General features: G+C 38.4%; 1 protein-coding gene across 3 annotated transcripts in view; it reads left to right on the forward strand.

Annotated features, from left to right (window-relative positions):
- The window catches only part of ST18 (ST18 C2H2C-type zinc finger transcription factor), a 173,686-nt gene extending 170,335 nt beyond the window's left edge, over nucleotides 1–3,351 (forward strand). For all 3 annotated transcript variants that reach the window (XM_026097762.2, XM_064507551.1, XM_064507552.1), the window contains one exon: nucleotides 814–3,351. In XM_026097762.2, coding sequence (XP_025953547.2) covers nucleotides 814–954 — 141 coding nt within the window. In that variant the 3' untranslated portion in view covers nucleotides 955–3,351. The remainder of the gene's footprint in view (nucleotides 1–813) is intronic.
- The last annotated feature ends 17,645 nt before the right edge of the window (nucleotides 3,352–20,996 follow it).

Consider the following 20,996-nt stretch of genomic DNA (forward strand, 5'->3'; position numbering starts at 1 on the left):
CCAGCAGCTTCACACCTTCTTTGGGACTGTTTCGCCAGCACTTGAAGCAGATGAGCAAGCTCAGGGACCAGCAGGAGCACTGTAGCTGCGTTAGCAGAGGGCTCTGCTTAGACTAATTTACTCTGCAGAGATGCTGGATCAGTGAGCCTGGGGGACTCTGCATGCTAACCCTCACTTGCTTCCAGGACTGTGCCAACACTGTTACCTCTGCCCTGTGCTGCATTGTGCAAGACAGACTTTTCCCCAATCTCTCCCTCTCTGAATGTCCATCATGTACAAGGCAGGAGAACTGCACAACAGAGAATCCTTAGAGTTCTTTCGTTCCTATATCAAAATTTTAACCTATTTGATCCAAATCAGTGCTGTGATTTTTGTGGAGCCAGCAAAGCTCAACCTATGGTTCAAAACCTCCAGGTTCTATTTGTCTTACTTGCAAACACAAGCCAAATCCACAAAGATACTTAGATCTCTAGAATTACAGTCTCTTTTCCCAATCTCAAGTGGGAAATTAGGTGAGGAAGGTTATGGACATCTCAGCCATAATCCCAGAGCTAAACTGGCCACAGTAGAAAAGGAAGTCACATTGAAAACTATATCACCAGTCCCTGTTGTTGTTGGGAGAGCGCATGGTTCCCCCAACACATGAGCCTCCCTTCCCTTCTACAAACTCTCCATTAATTTGGGTGACTGTCATGTTTTAACATTTGCGCAGTTGCCATGTCACTACTTTTCCATGCTTTGGGATTGGGTGGGGGGTTTTTTTTGGCCTTAATTTTATCTCCTACAATTATAATCTGTTTTGTCTTCATTTAGGGGCCAATCAGTGAGCAGAATTTCGAAGCATATGTAAATACACTCACAGACATGTACAGCAATCTGGAACGGGACTATTCCCCCGAATGCAAAGCTCTGCTGGAAAGTATCAAACAGGCAGTGAAGGGCATCCATGTGTAGGATGTGAAAGCTGCTGGGCAACAGAAATTACTTAACAGCAGTAAACTCCAGATGGATCTGTTAGGAGTTCATGTACTGCTAAGGGGTGTAGGTTGCCATGCTGCATTTACAATTGCAACATTGCACTAATTTTTTTCCCAGCTGACATAAAAAAAAGAAGAAAAACACAACAGACTATTTGTATTAACAGCAATGCACTCTGTTAGTATATTGTATTTATTTCAGTACAATTCCTTTTTTTTCTTCTTTTGCACTCAGTTTTTGTAAAGTGAATGTAAAAAGTGTGTGCAACTATTTTTTATATTTTTTATTTATTTCTAATCAAAGAGTTGTTTTTTTTATCTTTTAACAGCATTTTTGCGGCCTGCCATATTTTTACAAATGTGTTTGTTAATTTATTTTCCAATGGGATTTTAAATAGACTGAAAGTTATACTGTAAATTAAATAACTTGCTGGGTTTGTACAGGAAGAAAAAAACCTATGAAAGTAACAAATGACTGAACTGTGGTTCTAGTTTTATTTTCCTCACATCCTGCTTTTTTATAATGGCTTTGTATCGGAAATGGGTTTGCAGTAACATGAGATGTGAAGATGCATGGAATGAGAAGATAAATGGTGCCCACTAGTGGGGAACTTGGGCTCTTAAAAGCACAGTATGCTGGAAAACAGTGTGTTAAAAGAATACATTAGCAATAATGAAATATAGCAATCAGCAAAGCACTTGACTTGGCTGTGTGATTTAGCCTATGCGAATGGTTATTTAAAATGTTTCAAGAGAAGTTCAGAATTATTTTAACAATATAATTTTTTTTTCCAATTTAGTTCAAGGAAGGAAATGACAATTATCTCCAAATAAGAAAGATAATTTGATAGGACTGGTACTTTTTTAGTACGATACATTGATGTTTTAACCAAGTGACCAGTATGGTGCCATGGATTTGTATTTGAAAAATGCAAACGCATCCCAAGCTGAAGACTTTGTACATAATAATTAATCAAACACATTTCCCCTGAAATGGCATTTAAAACTGGCTTGAATTCACAGAAGCTAAAGCGGCAGCAGTCTAGAGAAGAAGAATATAGTGGTGGTTGCTTTTCTCTTTAAATGAACTGTAGCAACACGATGATTGGTTTCTCCCATTCTTACTCACTAAGGCTAGTCTGATACTGAGTTTGTTACCAGTCTTTCGGTAAGGTACCAAGCGCTGCAGAACATAGAGGCACACAGAGATAGGGACACACACTTGCACAGCGGTACCTGTGTGTGCCTCGGGATTTGCTTAGCCTGGGTTTGGAATTGCTGAATTTCTGATCCGTCGGAAATTAGTGGTTGCTATAACAGAGGCAATGTCTATTTCAGGGATTGTAAGTAATTAAGCATTGTTTCAAAAGTTTTTTTTATATTTATTTTTTTTAAGAAAAAGGTATAAACAACCAGCTAAACTGCCTTTTTTGTATGCACACACACCTCATGTGCATATGTGCCTCAGTGTAAATGTATACATGGATCTAGCGTGTGTTTAATTTTTCCATGCTATATTTAAAGTGTTTATTTTTATTAGCCTCATTTATATTTAGATTGAATATGATGGCATTCACAGGCTTGACATATACAATTATATTATTACTGTTCCTGCACAAAAGTACTACTATTCAAAAGTGATTCAACTCTCATGCACTGTGGTCACTGTTCTGCATTAGGTGGGGCTTGCTTTTTGTTTGAGGGTTGATTCAACTCTCCAATCTTAGTTTAGACAGGAGAAAATGTATGTTCTTAGAAGCTGTGTTTATTTTTAAATTGATTTTTCAAAAGCTACCATACGTGCTGTCTAATATAAATAGGAGGACACCAAACAAAAATTTGCTATTAAAGTTATTGTACTTGCTAAAAAACAAAAAGCAAACATTTGCTATACTTGTTAAATGCATACAAAATGAGTTCACTCAATATAAAGACTAAAATTTAATTTACTAAATATTTTAACAAATTTGTTATATATTTTATTTAAGTAAAAAATATCTCTTACTGACCTATGTATTTATTATTCTGATTTATTATGGCTTCAGGTTAATTTATCTGTGTTTGGTTGTTTGCTCAGGATGTTCTGTGAAGTATGTTTGTATTTATTTGCCTCCCTTGTACTTGATGTGTTTTGTAACGTGCACTGATTTTTTTTCTTTCTGTTTTTCTTTTTTTGTGTTTAACTTCATTGATGAGCTATACTGTAAATTAGACCTTTTGTAAAGAGCAATGATGTATGCATTTTTTAATTTGGAGTAGTTTGTATACTGTTTCTTCATACAATTAATATTTCTTACATCAAAGCAACAAAATTGTGTTCTGTGCTGTACATTTGGTGTATGGTAGGAAATAAAATTGATAATGAAACATTGCAGCAAGTTTGTTGGGGTTTTTAACCTCTAGATGCCGACTTGTATTACACATTCTTAACTGCACCTGGCACTATACAATGTGTCAGATGTTTTACTTGCTTTGTGTACAAAATGTGTCATCCCTGTAAGTAAATTTCTGGTATAAATAATTTAATTAGTGTTTTACTTTGTCAATTTGAAATAAGGAGGAGAAAAATGGAACTGCCTAAGAGGTCCTTTTCACTTCTGAAGGGAAAAAAAAATCAAGAAAATAATCACTGCATTATTTAATGCACTCTTTTCTTGGCAGTTGTAGACTTCATTTATACTGATAAAGTAGAGGATTTGTGCTGACCTTTAACAGCTGCTAAATGATGTTTAAACATAAAAGCCATTGTGAAGTTTCCAACAGTTCGGAACCGCCCACCGTTCCAGCGTAATTTTCTGCTGAGATTTGCAGTGCTTAGACATTGCACAAATAAAAATCTGCTGGTTTTAGAAAGACAATATTTCCAGTATCTAATGGACTCTCTTTTTCACTGTTAGTTGTAGAGAAAACAAGCCAGTTTTATTTAGGAAGTGTGCTGATGGCTGCAGTAGTATTTCTTGTCTCAGATTCTGACTTCCCATGGATAGATCAAGAATAATTTTTATTAGAATATATGGTAAACTTGAAGCTCATGAAGTAGCTGATGAGTATTTTTTTGAATAGATGTAGTTAGATCAATCCAAAATGGACTCTGACACAAGAAAAGCTGACATCTCCAGAGTTTAAATACATCAGAGGTTCGAAACTTGGATCACAGGTTCAAAACATGAATCCTGGATACTCCCAAATCTTGCAGAGTTTGGAGCTGTAGATTCAGTGAAGGACATTTATAGAGAGAATGGATTTGAAAAATGTGAGTCCAGAGTATATTTATCTTCCTCTAAATTCAGGGATGCTTATGTCTGGAGGTTTAGCTAAGTCAGTTCTAAGAAGCTGTTAAGCTTGCTCTAAATTATAGGGCATGGTGAATGACCATTTCCTGCTTTTCTCTCATCCTCTATTTTCTATATATGTTCTACACATAAAAAACACCCAACTTACGCTCCTTTTCATTCAATCTGTGGTCCAAATTCATAGCTGATGTGTATAGATCTTGAAAAGCAGTTGATGTTTCTGAGGGGAATAAGAATTTCGTTAGTTCTAGCTGTTCAAAGAGGCTTCAGTTACCCTTGCAAGTAGAATATCAGTAGAAAAAGGGCCCCTTGGTAAGTGAATTAGGAGCATTTAAATTAGTAGACTTCACATGTTGACCTTTATCTGAAAGAAATCATAAATGGTACCATTTTAAGATCCCTTAAATTCACCTATGCTTTATTTACACTAATATTTGCATATGTTGTTAGGATATCTTCCTTAATATGAGCACACACTAACACTGCATTGTTTGACATGAAGGAGGTATACTACCTTGTTATGTACAGTTTCAGCAATCTTCTAGTATCCACTTTAAATTCTAGCTTTCCCTCTAAATGCATTTTCAAGTCTCTCAACTTTCACTTTTCACTGTGCTTAAGAGGTTGGTTCCCGTATGGAGCCAGGCCTGTCCCGGGAAGCTTTGCTCAGCTGGAGTTGAGTTTTCTTTGCTCCCGGAGATTTATCAAAGGACAGCACAAACCAGTTCTTAAATAATTAGTAATGACTTTGGTAATATTTCTTAACTAATATAAAATAATATTTTTTCAGGGTCCTTTAAAATAGCTGTTTAGCTTTAGCTGTAGATCAGCAGATCTGCACAGATCCACATACATTAGTCAGCAGGTGCTAATGTGATAGTTTCTTCTGACTTCCTGCACATCACAGATGAAACAGAAACAGGTCTTCATTAGCAATTTGCCGTAGTGCTAACCAAATAAAGACCAGGGCCAAAATGTTCAGACTTGTCTGAGCCCCTAAATTCAAATTACAAAATGAAAAGGCCTTATTGTCAAACAAGCAGCTCCCCACAACTCATTTTTTAAAGATCTATGCTAATTCTGAATATCTGCTATTTATAATTTTGGGTAAGGGCAATGACATGAGGATGTTGGTTTCTATGTACACCCAACAAAATAATGCTGTGTTCTCAAATGTTTCTAGCAATCTAAGGCAAAGGAATGTGATCAAACAAATACTTTTCCTGGTGGTTTGGATAGGAAATATGACATCCACTAATTAATTGATTAAATTATGCTTGCCTGAAGACTGCACCTGGATTCATTTTTAAACAACTTGCTCTGATTAGGTTTATTTCACCAACATCGAAATGATGGTCTTTGTCCATTTGAAAAGAGTTACGTGAACAGTTCAGCCAGATTTGTTGTTAATCTAACATAGTGTATGTGTGTGTGGAGGGACTTCTGCTTCAGTAACCTTTAAAACCATTCCCATCTTCTGAAGTTTTCATTTTTAATAATTGTTTTATATTGATGCCTATAAAAGGGAAAGTGATTAATGCAGTAAAAATATGTAAATTACATTGATTGAATTAACTAAATTGGAATTCAAATTTCAAATATCAAAGAGAACAAAGGGGTGCAAGAATAATCAATATTTGCTGTCCTATCAGCCCAGGAAGACTATCCTGTCTCTTAACTGACCATGACAAAGGTTTTTGAGTCTGTGGTGTAGAAATCAAATTCTGTTTTCTACTGCAATTATATTTTTATTTACTAATTAAGAACCTCTTCTTCCCTGATGGCTTAGTGTATCTAGCTAATTATATCATGATTTTTCCACTCAGAGCCTCTTCATCTCACTCTTACTATACTGTATTTTTTTCTATTTTTTTCTTAAGTCTCAAGGTTACTTGCTGGGAATTAGTAATTATGTAATGGCACAGAGTTAGGCAGAAGTCAGCTCCTTTAGTCTCTTTCTGTGTTCCTTCAGTGCTATATATTCTGCCTACCTTCTCATTTCTACAGTGCTTGAAGCTTGCCTTATGATTTGTGCAGCTGCATTACTCAGAAGCTGCTAGGAGATTTGCAGTGGACAATATCCTTTGTTCATCTTGCTCAGGATACTGTGGGATGATGGAGCTCCAGTGAGCTTCTCTCTAATGTAGGGCAGTGAGCTAGTTTCATTACTTTTCAATATCTCATTCTGGCTTGGTTTTCTTCTGCCTCTTTTGCTCTCGTAAGTCTTAGACAGCCAAACTTCTGCATAATTTCATTAAGGATTAGTCTCATTTCCTGTCTGACTTTGTGGTACAAATTGCTTCAACTGCTTTTCATTCTTAACAAATGTTCCCAGGGACATTGTCCAAGTACATCTCAGGACTTTTCAGTTACTTAATAACAATTACTACTTAAGTTGATGTTATTTGCTCCTGAAACTATAACCGCACAAGTTTTTTTCCAAATCAGCTAGTAGTTTTCATGCCCAGTTTTACATCCCTTGAAGGATTCTCATTTTTAGAAGTTACAGGCTCAGCTATTTTTGCTAAGCAGGGCCTTTTCCAAATTCCCTTCATCTCAGCAATCCAAATAACTAGCTATTAAGTTTTCACATTATTGTTTTATAGTATCATTATGTACATCATGTTAACATTTATTTGCATTTACAGAGCAGCAGAAAATTCCCAGTAGGTACTTGTAGGTATAGAAGATTTAAGTATCACTGACATACCCCAAGCCTGACTCTATCTCTTACCAAACTCCTCTTTTACTGTTTGTCCATACCTCTTCAAAAGTCCCAACAGACAACAAAACAGCACCACCCCCCCCCACAAAAGGATCAAGCCTTAGTTTCTTTATTTAACTGAAAAAATCATCTGTCCAAACATTCTCTGTTTGTCATTGTTGCTGAAGTTGGAGCTGGGGCTTAAAGTATCTGGCCAGCAATCTTCTTTAATTACAGTCATACATATGATCTCATATGCACCCCCTGCTTGCTTTGGAGACAATAAGCAAAATCTGGATTTAGGAGCCACATTCTATGCTGATTTTGAGTGATTCAAATTTATTGGGATGAAATTCATTTGATCCTTTAGAAGCAGGATGAGCTTAGTTCCTTTGGGAGGGACTTGCCTAGAACTGGGAAATAGAATCAGATTGTTTAATCCTGATGTCTTGTCAAAAAGATTTTAGGGAAGGAATGAAGGTTTTAAAAAGCTCATGAAAACCTATTGGGAAAAATTGTGTAAGTCAAAGTCCTTAAGAGAAAAATGTAACACAAGCTCCATAGACTGTACAGCTCAGCTCTTTCCACAAATGCTTATCACAAAAGCGCTGCAGTATTGGCTGTAGCCTGAGTGAATGTCTGGAGTTTTCCAGAAGACAACACTAAACCTCGTCTCTGGAAATCCAGCTGTAGCCCCAGCTCTGCCATTTGGGTCACTCTGGGTGAGACACTTGAGTCTAGCTCTGTTTTCACATCTGTGAAACAAGGAAATGATCTATGTACGCTGAAGTGCTTTCAGAATGAACAATGCCAGTGATAGGACATAGAGCATATGTGTGCATACACAGTGAGAGAGAAAAAGCAAGAGCATATTTATAAGAGCATATGGTAGCTATTACTATATGACTAGATGTATACTATCAATTTTAAAATAGTAACTGCAGTGTTTGATAAGTGATATCTGCATTACCCCACCATATACTGAATGCCTTGATGGTAGTCATTATATTTCTAATACAAATGCTTCGTCCTCTAGCTCTTGGAAAATTTGAATGGTACCAGCTAATGCTTTCAGGACTGCTGCCTCTGGTTCAGGTCCTCTACATGGTTCTGCTTTGTACTCTGCAGGTTCACTAGAAATCCCCACGTTTCCTATTTCAAACTCCACATTATTAGTTCTCATACTCAGCCCCTCATTTGGGTTTGGTGCTTTTTTTTCCTCCTAAGACATTCTCAGTCCTCATTTTATTCTTACATTGTTTCCCTTGAAGATATCTTCCCACTAATACCGCTAGTCAGTCTGAAACTCAATTTTCAACATGCAGAAACTAAGTTTTAAAGACAATAAAAGCAAAGGCTATAAAAGCAGAAGGTAATTGAGTTCCTACACATTTTGTGAAAAATCAGCTGATTGCTAAAAGAACAAAATTATCATTCCCCCTAAGAGGGAAGTGGAAGGAGGCTCAGCTGTTATATATTCCTCTTGGCAAGGGCCAGCTCCCAATCAGCACAACACACAGTGCAGCCTACCAGCATGAGCTAAGCCAGAGGACTGCAGTCTTGTGCCTGATGTGGTATTAAAAGATATATAACCAGTACAAGCCTTATATGTGAACATGAATAATTGAGCAAGAAAGCAGGTAAGCAAGCAGTGGTTATTGTGATAGTGCTGGGGTTAGAGGCAAAGGGCAGGAGTCTGTAGGGAGCTGGGCTACATTGGTTCTCCTCTTTACAGAACTGGCATATTTTACAAATGTGGTTATTTTCCTATTTTGTCAAACTAAACACACTCTCAAGTTTGCTATTGCATCTTCAAGAGTGGAGTTACTAACACTGCCTCCTGGGAAAGCAATAGTGGCCTCCTAACTCTGATTCATCCAGGCAATGGTTTGTCTTGAAGAATTAAAGTAAATAGTTCCTATAATGTGTGTTTAGCATGCTAAGCTTTGCTATTGTAACTCCAGATAAGTGTAAAACTAGAAGTGCTAGAGCATCTACCTTCATAAACTGGGCTTTGCTGGGGGATTGTTGGGGGTGGAACTAATGAGCTTGCTCTCTGCCTCTTTTCTGGGCCAGGTAGCACCTCCCAAGCAACCCAACGGCAGGCCACAGCTACGCTTTCCTGCTTGTGCCTCTCCTTCACCTGAGCAAGGCTGGAGGCCACTCTTATTCCTACAACACACTGAAGTCTCCTTTCACTATCCAGGGACTGAAGTGTGAATGCAGCCATCAGTGGCAGGGCCTGGCTGCTGTTGTTCGTGGTGCCTTTTTTATCACCAGATTAGGGAACGTTGCAGGGCCGCGCTTGCAGGCCTTGCAGATAAGGCGCTGTACAAGCTCCAGCAGGTTCAAAACACAGCAGCGTAGCTTTCTCATCCCGCCTACAGGATCAGAGTTTATTTCCCCAATGCAGACAGCTTTGCACTGCCTTCCTGTTAATTAAAGTATTGATCACAATACTGCACTGTTTACATGCAAGATTTTGCATGGTCTTGGCCATTCACATGCAAATCAACATGTAAGCCTTTCTTTGCCCTAAAATCTGCTGATGTCAGTCTTCCAATTCTAACAGCGTTGTAGGACATGTGGCTTTCTATAGCTTAGCTTTGATGCCCCCAAGTCATATCATCTCAATTCTGAGGTTCATTATGATAAATCTTTCACTGGTTTTAAATGAAAAACTTTAATTGTACTTTACTTATTCAGCTTAGGTTTTGGATTCTGAAGGCAGCAGTTTTAATTGCATCATTTGTATAGTGGCCCAATATGTTTTGGTGTGAAAAGTGCATTATCACATTTAATTTTGCATTATTTTTCCCATATGTTTTAGTTACACTAAAACTTCAGATGAGAAGTGATGAAGCTTTCCCACTATTTTCTTGTTCTCCCTTCAACGCCTTTCTTCATGAGCTAAGACCACACAATTTTCTTTTGTTCTGATCATTGAGGTGTTAGGGAGCTGTTTATTTGTAGGGTAATTCTTGTATTTATGTAGAGCAAGGCATTAGGCATTTTTATCCTCTACTTATTAACAAGCCAGATGGCACCGGCTGCTACCCACACAATTCCAATTATCAGATGGCAAACTGAAATATACGTGGGGCAGATGAGAAGATGTATATTAAAGAAGCATCACTGAGAATTGGCTTCTTGGAGATGTTGATTTACAAAGGGGTAATAGCAATTAGGGTGTGACAGCCTGCTGCAGAACGTATAACGTTGGCCTGGAGGCTCAGTTTTTCAGCCTCCAAAATTTTAATATTACCTCACCCATTCCCTATGGAATGAGTGTTTATCTCTGAAATCTTATTTAGCATTTTTTGTCCTTTATATTTCTTGTCCACTTCAGAGTAAGATGTATTTGGGCTGGCTTTCAAAACCAGGCAGTAAGTAAAGGTACCCCAGGAAGAGGTAGAAAAGCTGAAAACTAACATGAAATTTGTGCATCACCTTTCCTAATCTATACACCCTCATACATCCGTGTGCAAGCACCACAATACATAGTAGTAATAGAGGAATAGTACTAACACTGGAATGTAGGATCCAGCAGTGCATTGCTATTCCAGGCCTCAGCCTAACATAGAATTTACAGTTTGCACATAGATTTTTGCTTAAGGCAGCTTCCATCTTCAGGTTTAAATATAAGGAGGTCTGATTGTGCTTATTACATTTGGTTTTATGATCTTGTAAAAACAATTTTAGCAAATTCAGAACCTAAGCCTGGTTCTTACTTAAGGCAACAGCCTAAGTCAGTAACACACACTACTAATAAAGAAGGGATGTTTTAATGGAAGCTTTTATAATACTTCTGTTTTTTTCCTGTCTGGAAGGTACAACCTCTATATGAAATGTTTTGAGGTGAAAACTCTCATACTCCCATTCTTTTAGCCTAGAAATCATGCATATGAGTTGGCTGGGAAGATGGTGAGTTATATGGGATTTTTTTGTGTGTGAAATTCCTAATCCTTTTTTCCCACTGCTTCAGGCTGAAAGCACTACCCCAGGCTGACCTGTGGAGAAATCGATGTTCTCAGGTCAGACCAGTGAAATGAAAAAGTTATTTAAATAAAAGTAATAGTTTTCTAGAGTTCTTCAACTGCAGAATGCACATGATCTACTTGAAGGTTAATCATCCATGGTTCATGTGGGTAGATTTTGCAAAAGCTGTAGTTTGAAGCATTTCAGATTGGGTGCTATAAACAGGGGAACTAGAGGCAATCAAGAGAACACCTTTTCCTTCAACAGCTTGTCTCATGATGACAGAGAAAAGGTAGACTTTCAAATAGAGCAATATTCTTGCAGCTATGCCTGGCTCTAACACCTTTATCCTTCAGAACATAGGGAAGTCACTTAATGGGATGAGCCTGAACAGGAAGATAAATATGCTTTTAAATTCCATTTACACTTCAAACAGTTTAGTAGGTGCAAATAGTGCATGTGCAAAATCTCACTCCTATTCACACAGAAGCAAAGGATGTGTGCAGGCATTTGGCTGCCATTTGGTTACGCAAGTGCATGAATCGGCAACTGTGAATGTGCTGGCGCTTCTTCTGTCTCACCTTTTGCCTGCGAAATGGGGACTAATAATGTTCCTCTTATCTTGCTGTTAGCAATAGATGTGACCAACATCTGTAGCGGACTCTGAGATGCTCTCAGTGCAGTCCTAAGTGTGAATCAGTGATACAACCATTGACAAAGTCTTGGCCTGTTCAGACAGGACTTCTGTGCCTGGCATACCAGGTACAAAAAAGAAAAAAAAAATCCCAAACAACAAAAAACCCACCTGTTATTGTCCCAGAATGTGTTCAATAAATCCTCATTCCAGCAAAAGCAGTCTATTGCCTACTTTGAGTTCCTGATGTTCCTCAGATAGGTAGAAGAGAGGGTCACACCAAACATGTCCTTGGAACTCCAAGTCTCTCCTAGTTGACACAATTTTAACATTGGCCTTGCTGATTTTAAAAATACAGAAACAGAACAAGTGGACCCAAGTTTGATTTGCTTTCTTTAAAATAAAAATAACGCTAGATCAGAAGTTTGCAGATCACTGACATCCAAATTTTTGACAGGCCTGGATTGCAAAGAAGTGGTTAAATAGATGAACATCTGTGTACTCACTCACGTATAGTTGCTGTTTCACCCACAAGCAGCTGTGGAGTACACAGGCAAAAATTCTCTACATGGAGATAATTACAGTGTGCATTACAAAGGAGGCATAGTCACAAAAGCATGCAATCAGCTTTTTTTTTTTTTAAAAAAAAAAACTTTATCTGGAATAGGGCAACCCTGCTAGATTCAAGGCTAATATTCATAAAATAGATTTCTTGGTCAAAATAAAGAAAGATTTAGTCAGATCTGAACAAGACTAGGAAGTCACTTACTAAGCAGAAAACTTTTCCTAAGGTCAATTTTTCTGGTCTCAGTTCTACTCAGTTCTGCTACAGAAGCAATGATTAAGAACTACCCCAGGCTCCCAAACTCTTCCAGAGACTGAAATGTGATTGATTAACCATGGATTTGCAATTTGCTTTAATAAGATTTTATTACTCACTCCACATGCCTGTTCTGTCTTAGGCAGAAACTATTAGCCATCGTATTGCTATTACTTGCTACTGGGTTAGTGGTGAAAGCTGAGCATCCTTATCAGAGCTCATGATCTTTTCAAGGCTTATCTTCTTCTCTTTAAGCCCCTTGGTCACATCTTTGTGTGAATGCTATTGCAGCCGGGGTGGGGGGGAAGCTAAATGAAATCTCTCACCCAAGGCAAGAAGATATGCACCACAGAAAGCCTATGAAGTTGAGCTTAAATGAGATAATATGGGATTTAATTAATGCACAAGCCTTGTATGCTTGTACCAGACTCTTTTTCCTGCATTTGATATCTGTGAACTCAACTTTCTTCTTTGTTGTTAGGAGCTGAAAGGCATTCAGGTATGAAACAATGCTTTCCGTGGGTTAATTTTGACCTTTTCAAATTGTTATTTGAAGGTTAACATATCTGATTTTGGAATAAGAGTGTGCCAGCATAGCATTTTGGGGATCAGCCTCTATTCATGCAACTACAGAGCAGAGTCTCACCTTAGGTAAACAGAGCAGACTGGACTGTGACAGGAGTTAATGCATCATAAAACAGAAGAATTATGCCAAAGTACAAGAAGATTAAACTGTGTCTGAGTTCAGATCCCATATCTTATTGTAACATGGCTGAATTTTATTATCACAAGGATTTCTGGTACAGTAGAAATGGGTGATTACATAACAAACAAATCGTTGTAGATACATCAAAATCTTTTTCTAAGCAGTAGTTTATGTGTTTACATGACATTTGTGCTGAAGAGAATAGAAATCAAGTTACTAGTACTTTTTATCACATGTGAGCCTTGTCTTCACATCTGAAATAATCAGCAATTGTGTTTTATTTGTGACCTACACAAGACCCAAAATTTCACAATTTTTTCTCTGAGGGAAGATACTAAGCACAACAAAATTTGTGAGAGGGGGGAAAAAGAAAAAGAAGAAAGATAAGTCACTCTGTGAAAGCAAACCAGCTGTCAAGGTATTGCCTGTTCCCTTAATAGCCGGCTATGGAGTAGCATTGTTTTGATAGAATGATTGCAAATGTGGGAGCGTGGCATTATCCTTTGTGCACAGGAGGAAAATAAGGAGAAGGCAGGTTAGGTTTAATTTAAATAGCAATCCTTCCGCAGGTGAGAGCGAGCCGAGGAGCTGCAATGGGAGCTGTGCTCCTGCCCGCAGTCAGCACCCCTGACCTGCCAGGCCGGGCACAGGGGCAGGCTTGGGATAGCTAGTTTTTGCAGAGCTTGAGAATAACTCGCTGAAGTACCAGACACAAGGGTGTGTGCAGGCACCTAGCGGTGCCACTTGCTGCCCAAAGCACCGGGTACCTCGCACCGCCGGATGGTGCGGGGTCATCCCTCGGGTGTGCCGGCATTGGGAGTGCAGGCCAACACTAGCTCCCTGAGAGGCCGAGTTTGTTAGCAGTGGGGTCAGATCTGCACAGTTTCTAGCTTTGGCCTGGATGGCAAATACGTGGCTTGTAACATGCGTGGAAGCTTTGGTCGGTCTGTGCCCGCCCACACAGCCATGCTCCTGAGCTGCGCTTCATGCTCCTACCAGCTTTCATGCTGTCGGGAGAGACCCTTCCTGGTCAATAATGTAATAGCCCACAGAGACCTGAAACAACTCACTGGACTTGTAACAGTTTATACTAGCTGCAATTCATCCCCTTTTATTTTAAGCTCTACAACAGAGAACCAGAATTTGGCGAGATACTTAAATGCGTTAGTCTGAATTAAATACAGTTGTTCTGCTGACCTTAATGACGCTATTCACATGCTTACAGCAAGGAATGCTTTGAAGTGCTTTGCTGAATCAGCTCTTACACATCTACTAAAATATAACAGTGATTTCTCTAATCAAGGCCAATGCCAAGCTCTGGTGCATCCCTGCCTAGAGTCAAGATATGAGGCCACTGCTGCTGTGTCTAGTAGCTGGCATTGCAGCTCCTCTTCCCAGGCCTGCTGAAGATGAGCAGGAAGCATCCACACAAATTGGCTCGTGCAGCTTCTTTAATAATTCATGTATTTTTGCTCTCTTCTGTAGTTAATGAACCTCCCCCACTCTCACCCTCATTCTCTCTCCCTCTCCCATTCAGTCAGTTTGTTGTGGCTTCATGTATCTAATCCATCTGTCACTCGATTATAGCTATCGAGCACCTGTTATGGATTTCTAGAGTTTCATTCAAGCTGTTGACAAGTTATTCACAAATTGGCCCTTGTCATACTGTCATCGTGTTGAGTGCACTTTAGTGAATTCTTTTGGGTACACAAAATAATGAACAGAAGACAGCAAAGCTTCTGAATCAAGCAGTTTCATGTCCCCAATATTTAAAGAACCATTTAACAGACTGGAAGATTCTTGTTGGTGATATATTTTTCAAGCCCTTTTGTTAAAATATTTTGTCTTCACCATCCAGACCCTTTTGCGTGAATAATCACAACATAACTTGCTTGAGTTGTCAGGGTGAGCTATGTTGACAATGACGCCTTATTTTATGCAGCCTATGTTGCAGCTGTGACAAGATGATTGTTGCTCCCTCTGCACAGTCTTCTTTGCGTACTCTGTTTCTATACTAGCAAGGAAAGTAGAGAGGTAGCTGGCTAGCTCCACACATTAGATGTTAAGCTCTTCTTCTCGTCTAGTTTTTTTTTTTTATTTTATCCTCTTGGATGCCAGGGAAAAGTCAGGTATCAGGGACAAGCATATCTATCCCAGGGTGAAGTATATCCTGAAGAAAGACCCCACCCTTAAGAAGAGTTAAGGTTAAAAGCAGGGTCAGCTATGTCTGATCTTTATGGTCTAGAAAAATTCTCACTTCCCTTATAAAATTTCGAAAATCTCAGTAGCAGAAGGTCCAGAAATGAACATTTAATCACTCATAAATTCTGCTTCCATACTATTGTTGGTTACTCGTTACCACCTAGACTTTTTGTCCTGCACTGCCCGTATACCTCTTAGCTTCTGATTGTGCTCTGCTGCCATTAGCCAAATACTCTTGCCGCTATAAATGGGTTTTTAGCATGTTGTGAGGATCTCGAAAGTAACATGCTACCAGAATACCATAAACTAAAGGAGAATTCTAAAAACATTCCCATACCGCAGTGTAGTGATGGTATAGAAGAATGCGTTTACAAATAAATCCAGAGTGATTGATCTGTTTGCAGTTATGAAAGGAGCTATTTATATGCAATTTGGCTGGAAGTAAGTAAACGTAGTGCATGCATATCTGTATATTTAAATCTATTTTACATCAATAAACATATGCACGCTTTTCTAGGGATGTCTGTGAATCCTTTGAATAAGATTCCATAGCTTCAGTGTTTTGGTTTTTGAAAAATAATTTTTTTGTTGTTTCAAATATGAAAACAGAGCTAAAGTTTAGCAATTGCCTAGACCAGGTGGGGTGCTAATACAGCACTAAAAAACTACCTGGCAGGTGCAAAGTGGCTACATCACTTCTGGTCACTTACTTGATTTATTACTGCTTAGGGTTATGATGTTGTAGAATATTTTCCTTTGTGGTTATCACAGAAAGAAATCCACCCGCTTTGGTCATTGCACTGATAAACCAATAGGTGGCAGGACTTCAAAGCAAACTGTAAAATAACAAAGCAACGTTACATCATAAGGTAGTTTAAAATAGAAACTGCAGATGTCTCAAGCTTAACTGTTAACTCAGAAGTAATATACATTCTTTTTTGAAGTTTTTCGAATGTATTTATAATTATTCAATGTTCAGCCTGTGGACTGCAAATCAGATATCCATAAAAGTTCTCTTCCTACTTTTGAAAAAAAAAAGGGGGGGGGGAGTTATGGGCTCCGTTTATAAAGACTTTTAGGTATTCGAAGATGCAGATAGGCACCCAGGATTTTTGAAGTGTGTAAGATCCAGATTTCCAGAAATAGTTAGGTACCTAAATATTTAGTTATTTATGTTGATGTGATACTGCTCTGTCCAAACACATTTAAGAGTCTAAGTGTGAGTAGGTTATGGTAATAAATTCCATTTTTGAAAACAATTTATTTCCTCCAAGCCAGATCATAAGACCAAGTTAAGCATCTGAAGAGGTTTCGCTGAACATTTTAAAGCTGTGTCGTAGTAAAAACCTCACCGCAGTTCACTAATAACACCTTCCTACCTGCTGCTATTTGGTGTTTTCAGCTCAGCCTAATCACAGCTCCAGGTCCACAGGCAGAACAATAAACAGAGGCCACAGCTAGACTGGAGGAAAGCCCAGCGCCACCCTACGCGGAGGTTAGGGAGCTGCAGAAGCAGCACAACAGCGAGACTGTATTTGAGACAGGCAGAGGTTTTGACAACTAGGGCATGGGCTGCTTAAGGAGTTGACTTGGCCGCAGAGCCGGGGTCCAGTGGGGAGCTCACAGCCAAGGAGCCTGGGCGAGGGGAGCCCTCTCTACGCTGGCAGTACATCAGTTGCTCAGACACATAAGCCCCATTCTTTAGTCTTTCACTATTGGCTAATTGAGGCAGCTCCCTGCTCAGCTGTTTCCCTTAAAAAGCTGAAAATCCCTTTCTTACAAGCTTAACAATTCCCATATAGGGATCTCAAGCTGCAGATAGGCACGCAAGTTGGTGCTGAAATTGCAAGCTGTGAGATGCCTAGGAGTTGTGTCGGTCTCTCCTGCCAAACAACACTGAAAACCATCTAAATAAATCCCTTCAAATCCTAAATCTCGTTGGCTTCAATGAAACTAGGCTATGGGGGCTTAAATCACTTTTGAAAATGATGTAGGATCCTAAGTTTATGTGCCTTTGAAAAATTTACCCTTGCTCTTAAAGGGCAAGCGCTTGAAAGTGAATTCCCTCACAAGTAGCAATGTTAACTTTGTGAAATTATTCATGAAGTTTGCATGAATAAAAAATTATTCACAGAAAAAAGGGTGTCACCATCTGTCTCAATAAAAAGGAAGGCACAAAACAGGACCAAAAACATTAAGGTATTTGGGCTTTTCCAAAGGATCACTTTTTAATTAATAGTTTTTTATTTAAAAAAAAAAAATGTATTCCTTCTAATTTTTTATAACATATGAAAATTACAAATTCTCTAAATATCTCAGACAGATGTTCTGGGCATTTGTTTAAAGGGTCTGACTAATGAGGATGTGTTAGCCCTTAAATTGTTTTCTTGGGTGATGCCAAAAAGAAGTCTCAGGTATTTTATAACTGCTGAAGTATTTTATTGAAAGACCCTTAGACTTATTTCTGTATGAAAGAATAATAAAAGTATTATAAAAATGATGTATTTTTCTTCCATTTCAGGTAAGCGCTTGTCCTTTTTTTTCAATGATGAGGGTTATGGATGCATTTTACTCTGAAATGGTTCAAGGAGTGAATAATTCTCAGGAAAAGAAGTGCATATCACCCCCCAGAAGTAGCTGTTGAGGATCAGTGTGACAGAACTGGGTGAATCTGGGCTAGTTTCACCACTGTAAGGTCAGCACAACTCTCATTTCTCTACATGGTTCATATGTTACTACATTTCCATGCTCTGCACATGTGATGGGATGTGAGGCCGAGCAGGTCACCCTCTGTGAAGACTGCTTAGTTGCCCTACTCTCTTGAGCAATAGCAGTCTTTGTGTATCTATGTTATTTCCCTCAGAATGCCTTTTTTGTTAGTCATTATCAAGCATTTTAAAACCGTGCCTTTCTCTTTAGCAGTTTGGGCTCCCCTTACAACTGTGTATGTGAATACTCTATACGTATTTCCATCTCTAGCATTCCTCAAACTCTGCATCCAAACTTCTCCCTCGCATTCCATTTTCATTGTTACACTCCAGGATATCAAGTCTTCTTAAAAAGATAATTTTTCTGCACTCTAGGAAAGCCACCATTGCCAAAGTGATCTACTCTGATCTTTCCAGCAGCCCATGTGGCTCTCAACAACCCACACCTGAGCTGCCACGGGGAAAGAGAATCTGTGAGAAGTTTGGTAAAAAGGGGGAGAAAAGTGAGCAGAGACAAAAACAGAATAAATTTTTTATGGGTCTTCTCATGCTGTGAGGATTTATTCAGTCTTCCCTGTACACCACTAATTTAAGAACTATTGGTCTAAGTCATTGTCTCTTCAACACATACACACAATTATGGTGCTGAAATGGATTTATTGCAGGTAATTGTGGTATTTCTCCTACTTGACAAGTGTGTTCCCCTGCCATGTTTGTTCCTTTACTTCTCTTATTACTGAAGAGACTCTCAGAGTCACATGCTCTGAGAAATTATGTGCACTCTTTCTTTCATAAGGCCTGTGCATGTGGCACTCTGATGGGTTAGACAAAGTAGATGTTTGACTTTGCCTAGAGTCCCAAATTCATTGCTAGGGACTACCGGGGCGGGGGGTGGGGTTGGGGGGGTGGAGAGAAGAAACAGCAAAACCCTCCCTACTTGCATTTTGACATGTACTACCAGAGAACTGAATTGGTGATAAATAGCCTATGTGTACAAATAAATTTGTGCTGCATCAGCTTTCCTTGTTTGGGGATTGCTGAAGAGAAAATCCATTTATTTTTAGTGCATTTTTCCCCTCTGGGCTCAGAGAAAACCAAAATTCTAGCATATGAACAAGGTAAGAGTGCTAAAAGAATGTATGCATGTGTAAATATATTGGGTTTTTTTCCTGGTTAATACTTCTAGATCTGAAGCTTGCCTTAAAGCTTATAACTAATTGCTAAGTCTTATGTGTAGACTACTTGGTCATAAGTGTCTATAAAAATATTAAAAATCTTATTAACATTGATGAGCATTGAAATAAATGTTTGTCGTGGTGCTTATCCCACCCTCTTTCATTCATCTCCTAACAGCAGACTTAGATGGAGAAGCTCATAGAAATGCAAAAAAGTAGCAGTTAAGGAATATAACTAGTTCTATACAGCTAGCAGAGAGGATCACCCCTTACTTATATATATATGTGTGTGTGTGTATGTGTGTGTATATATATATATATATATATAAATACATATGTGTATCTTGAAGCTGAAGAACTATTATACATATATTAGTTGATATGGTTTCATAGTTATATATTAGTTTAAATATATATATATGTATATATGTATATAAAAGTTACTCTTGACTACCAGTGTAGTCAAGACTGTAGACACGTGGAAATAATTGCATAAATAGAAGCTGATCAGAAATGTAAGTTCTTGTGCCTTTTGTGCAAGGGTGTATAGACAGTATCAAACTCCCCAGGTCAATGATGAATTAGGTTTGTCAGAGGAAGTTTTGACTCTTTAGCAGGCCTTCTATACAGCAAGAAGAGCGCCTTTTCCTAATAAAAACTTGCTGTCAGTCAAAGCCACCGTATAAAGCATCTATTCTAATCCAATTGCATAAGAACACAATATTATAACCAGCCAGATAATGGTAAGATTCTTTTTCAATTTTTTCTCATATGAAAAGGTTGCATTTCTGAATATATCTCTGTGTAAAAAGCTTTCACCATATCTATTCTTTGACCTTTCAGCAAACATAGGTTGAATTGTTATTAAAGGTTTTTAAGGACATTGTTGGTGAGTGCAATTTTTTTATTTTAATTTTCATGCTACTTTGCTTTTGACTATGCACCAGGGATATTTTTAGATTATTGATGACTGCACCATCTGGCTGTATTCTATTAATACCAATATAACTGAGTTTTGAAAACTCTTTCTCCTTTAGAACAGACCTTTAGGCAACATATACTTCCACAGTTAGAGCAGGTACTCTAGAATGACTGAGCTTGATTGCCTTACTTACACAAAGCATTTGGCTGTGTTTTAAGCAGTATTTCTACCTGTACTTTCTTACAGTTGGTACACAGGGTTTCAAAGTAAGGGGAATGGGATAGATTTCAAGGTTAACTATCTTGCATCTTCCACTAGTGAATCCAGTTGGATTTTGCTGAACACAGGATTTCGATGCTAAAGGCACTGGGCAGCAATGACATGATACAAAGAAATGCTGAAGGACCTTTCTCAGTATAAAGAGCTGCAAGAGGGCTCTCACCAATGAAGCAGAAGTTCAGAGTTGGATTCATCAGTCGAGTGGTAGAGGTGGACTTGGATAACATCCTGATTTTCCTATGTGTCGGGCTTCTTGCTTGACTTTTAGCAGGTAGATCAAAAAAAGGAGGGGACAGTTGTTTGAGCTTTTTGGAACTCTGTGCCTCATGGTTTCCAACCACCACCTTAGATGAAGAATTCAAATATTTCAGTGCTCACTGCTTTTCTTTGCTTTGTATAATGTATCTATTTAGTTTTTAAGTTCTAGCTATTTTACACACTATTTCTAGTGTTGCCATCACAAAAAAAAACCCGATAGTGATTCACAGATTTCACAAGAAACTTGGATGAAACTCTTGGCAACTTACACAGCGCCTCATGCTGTATTTTATTTTCATTGGTAATAGTGCAACTCTTTAAGTAACCATATGTTTTTATT

The sequence above is a fragment of the Dromaius novaehollandiae genome, chromosome 2, assembly GCF_036370855.1.
Source record: "Dromaius novaehollandiae isolate bDroNov1 chromosome 2, bDroNov1.hap1, whole genome shotgun sequence".
NCBI classification, from domain to species: domain Eukaryota; kingdom Metazoa; phylum Chordata; class Aves; order Casuariiformes; family Dromaiidae; genus Dromaius; species Dromaius novaehollandiae.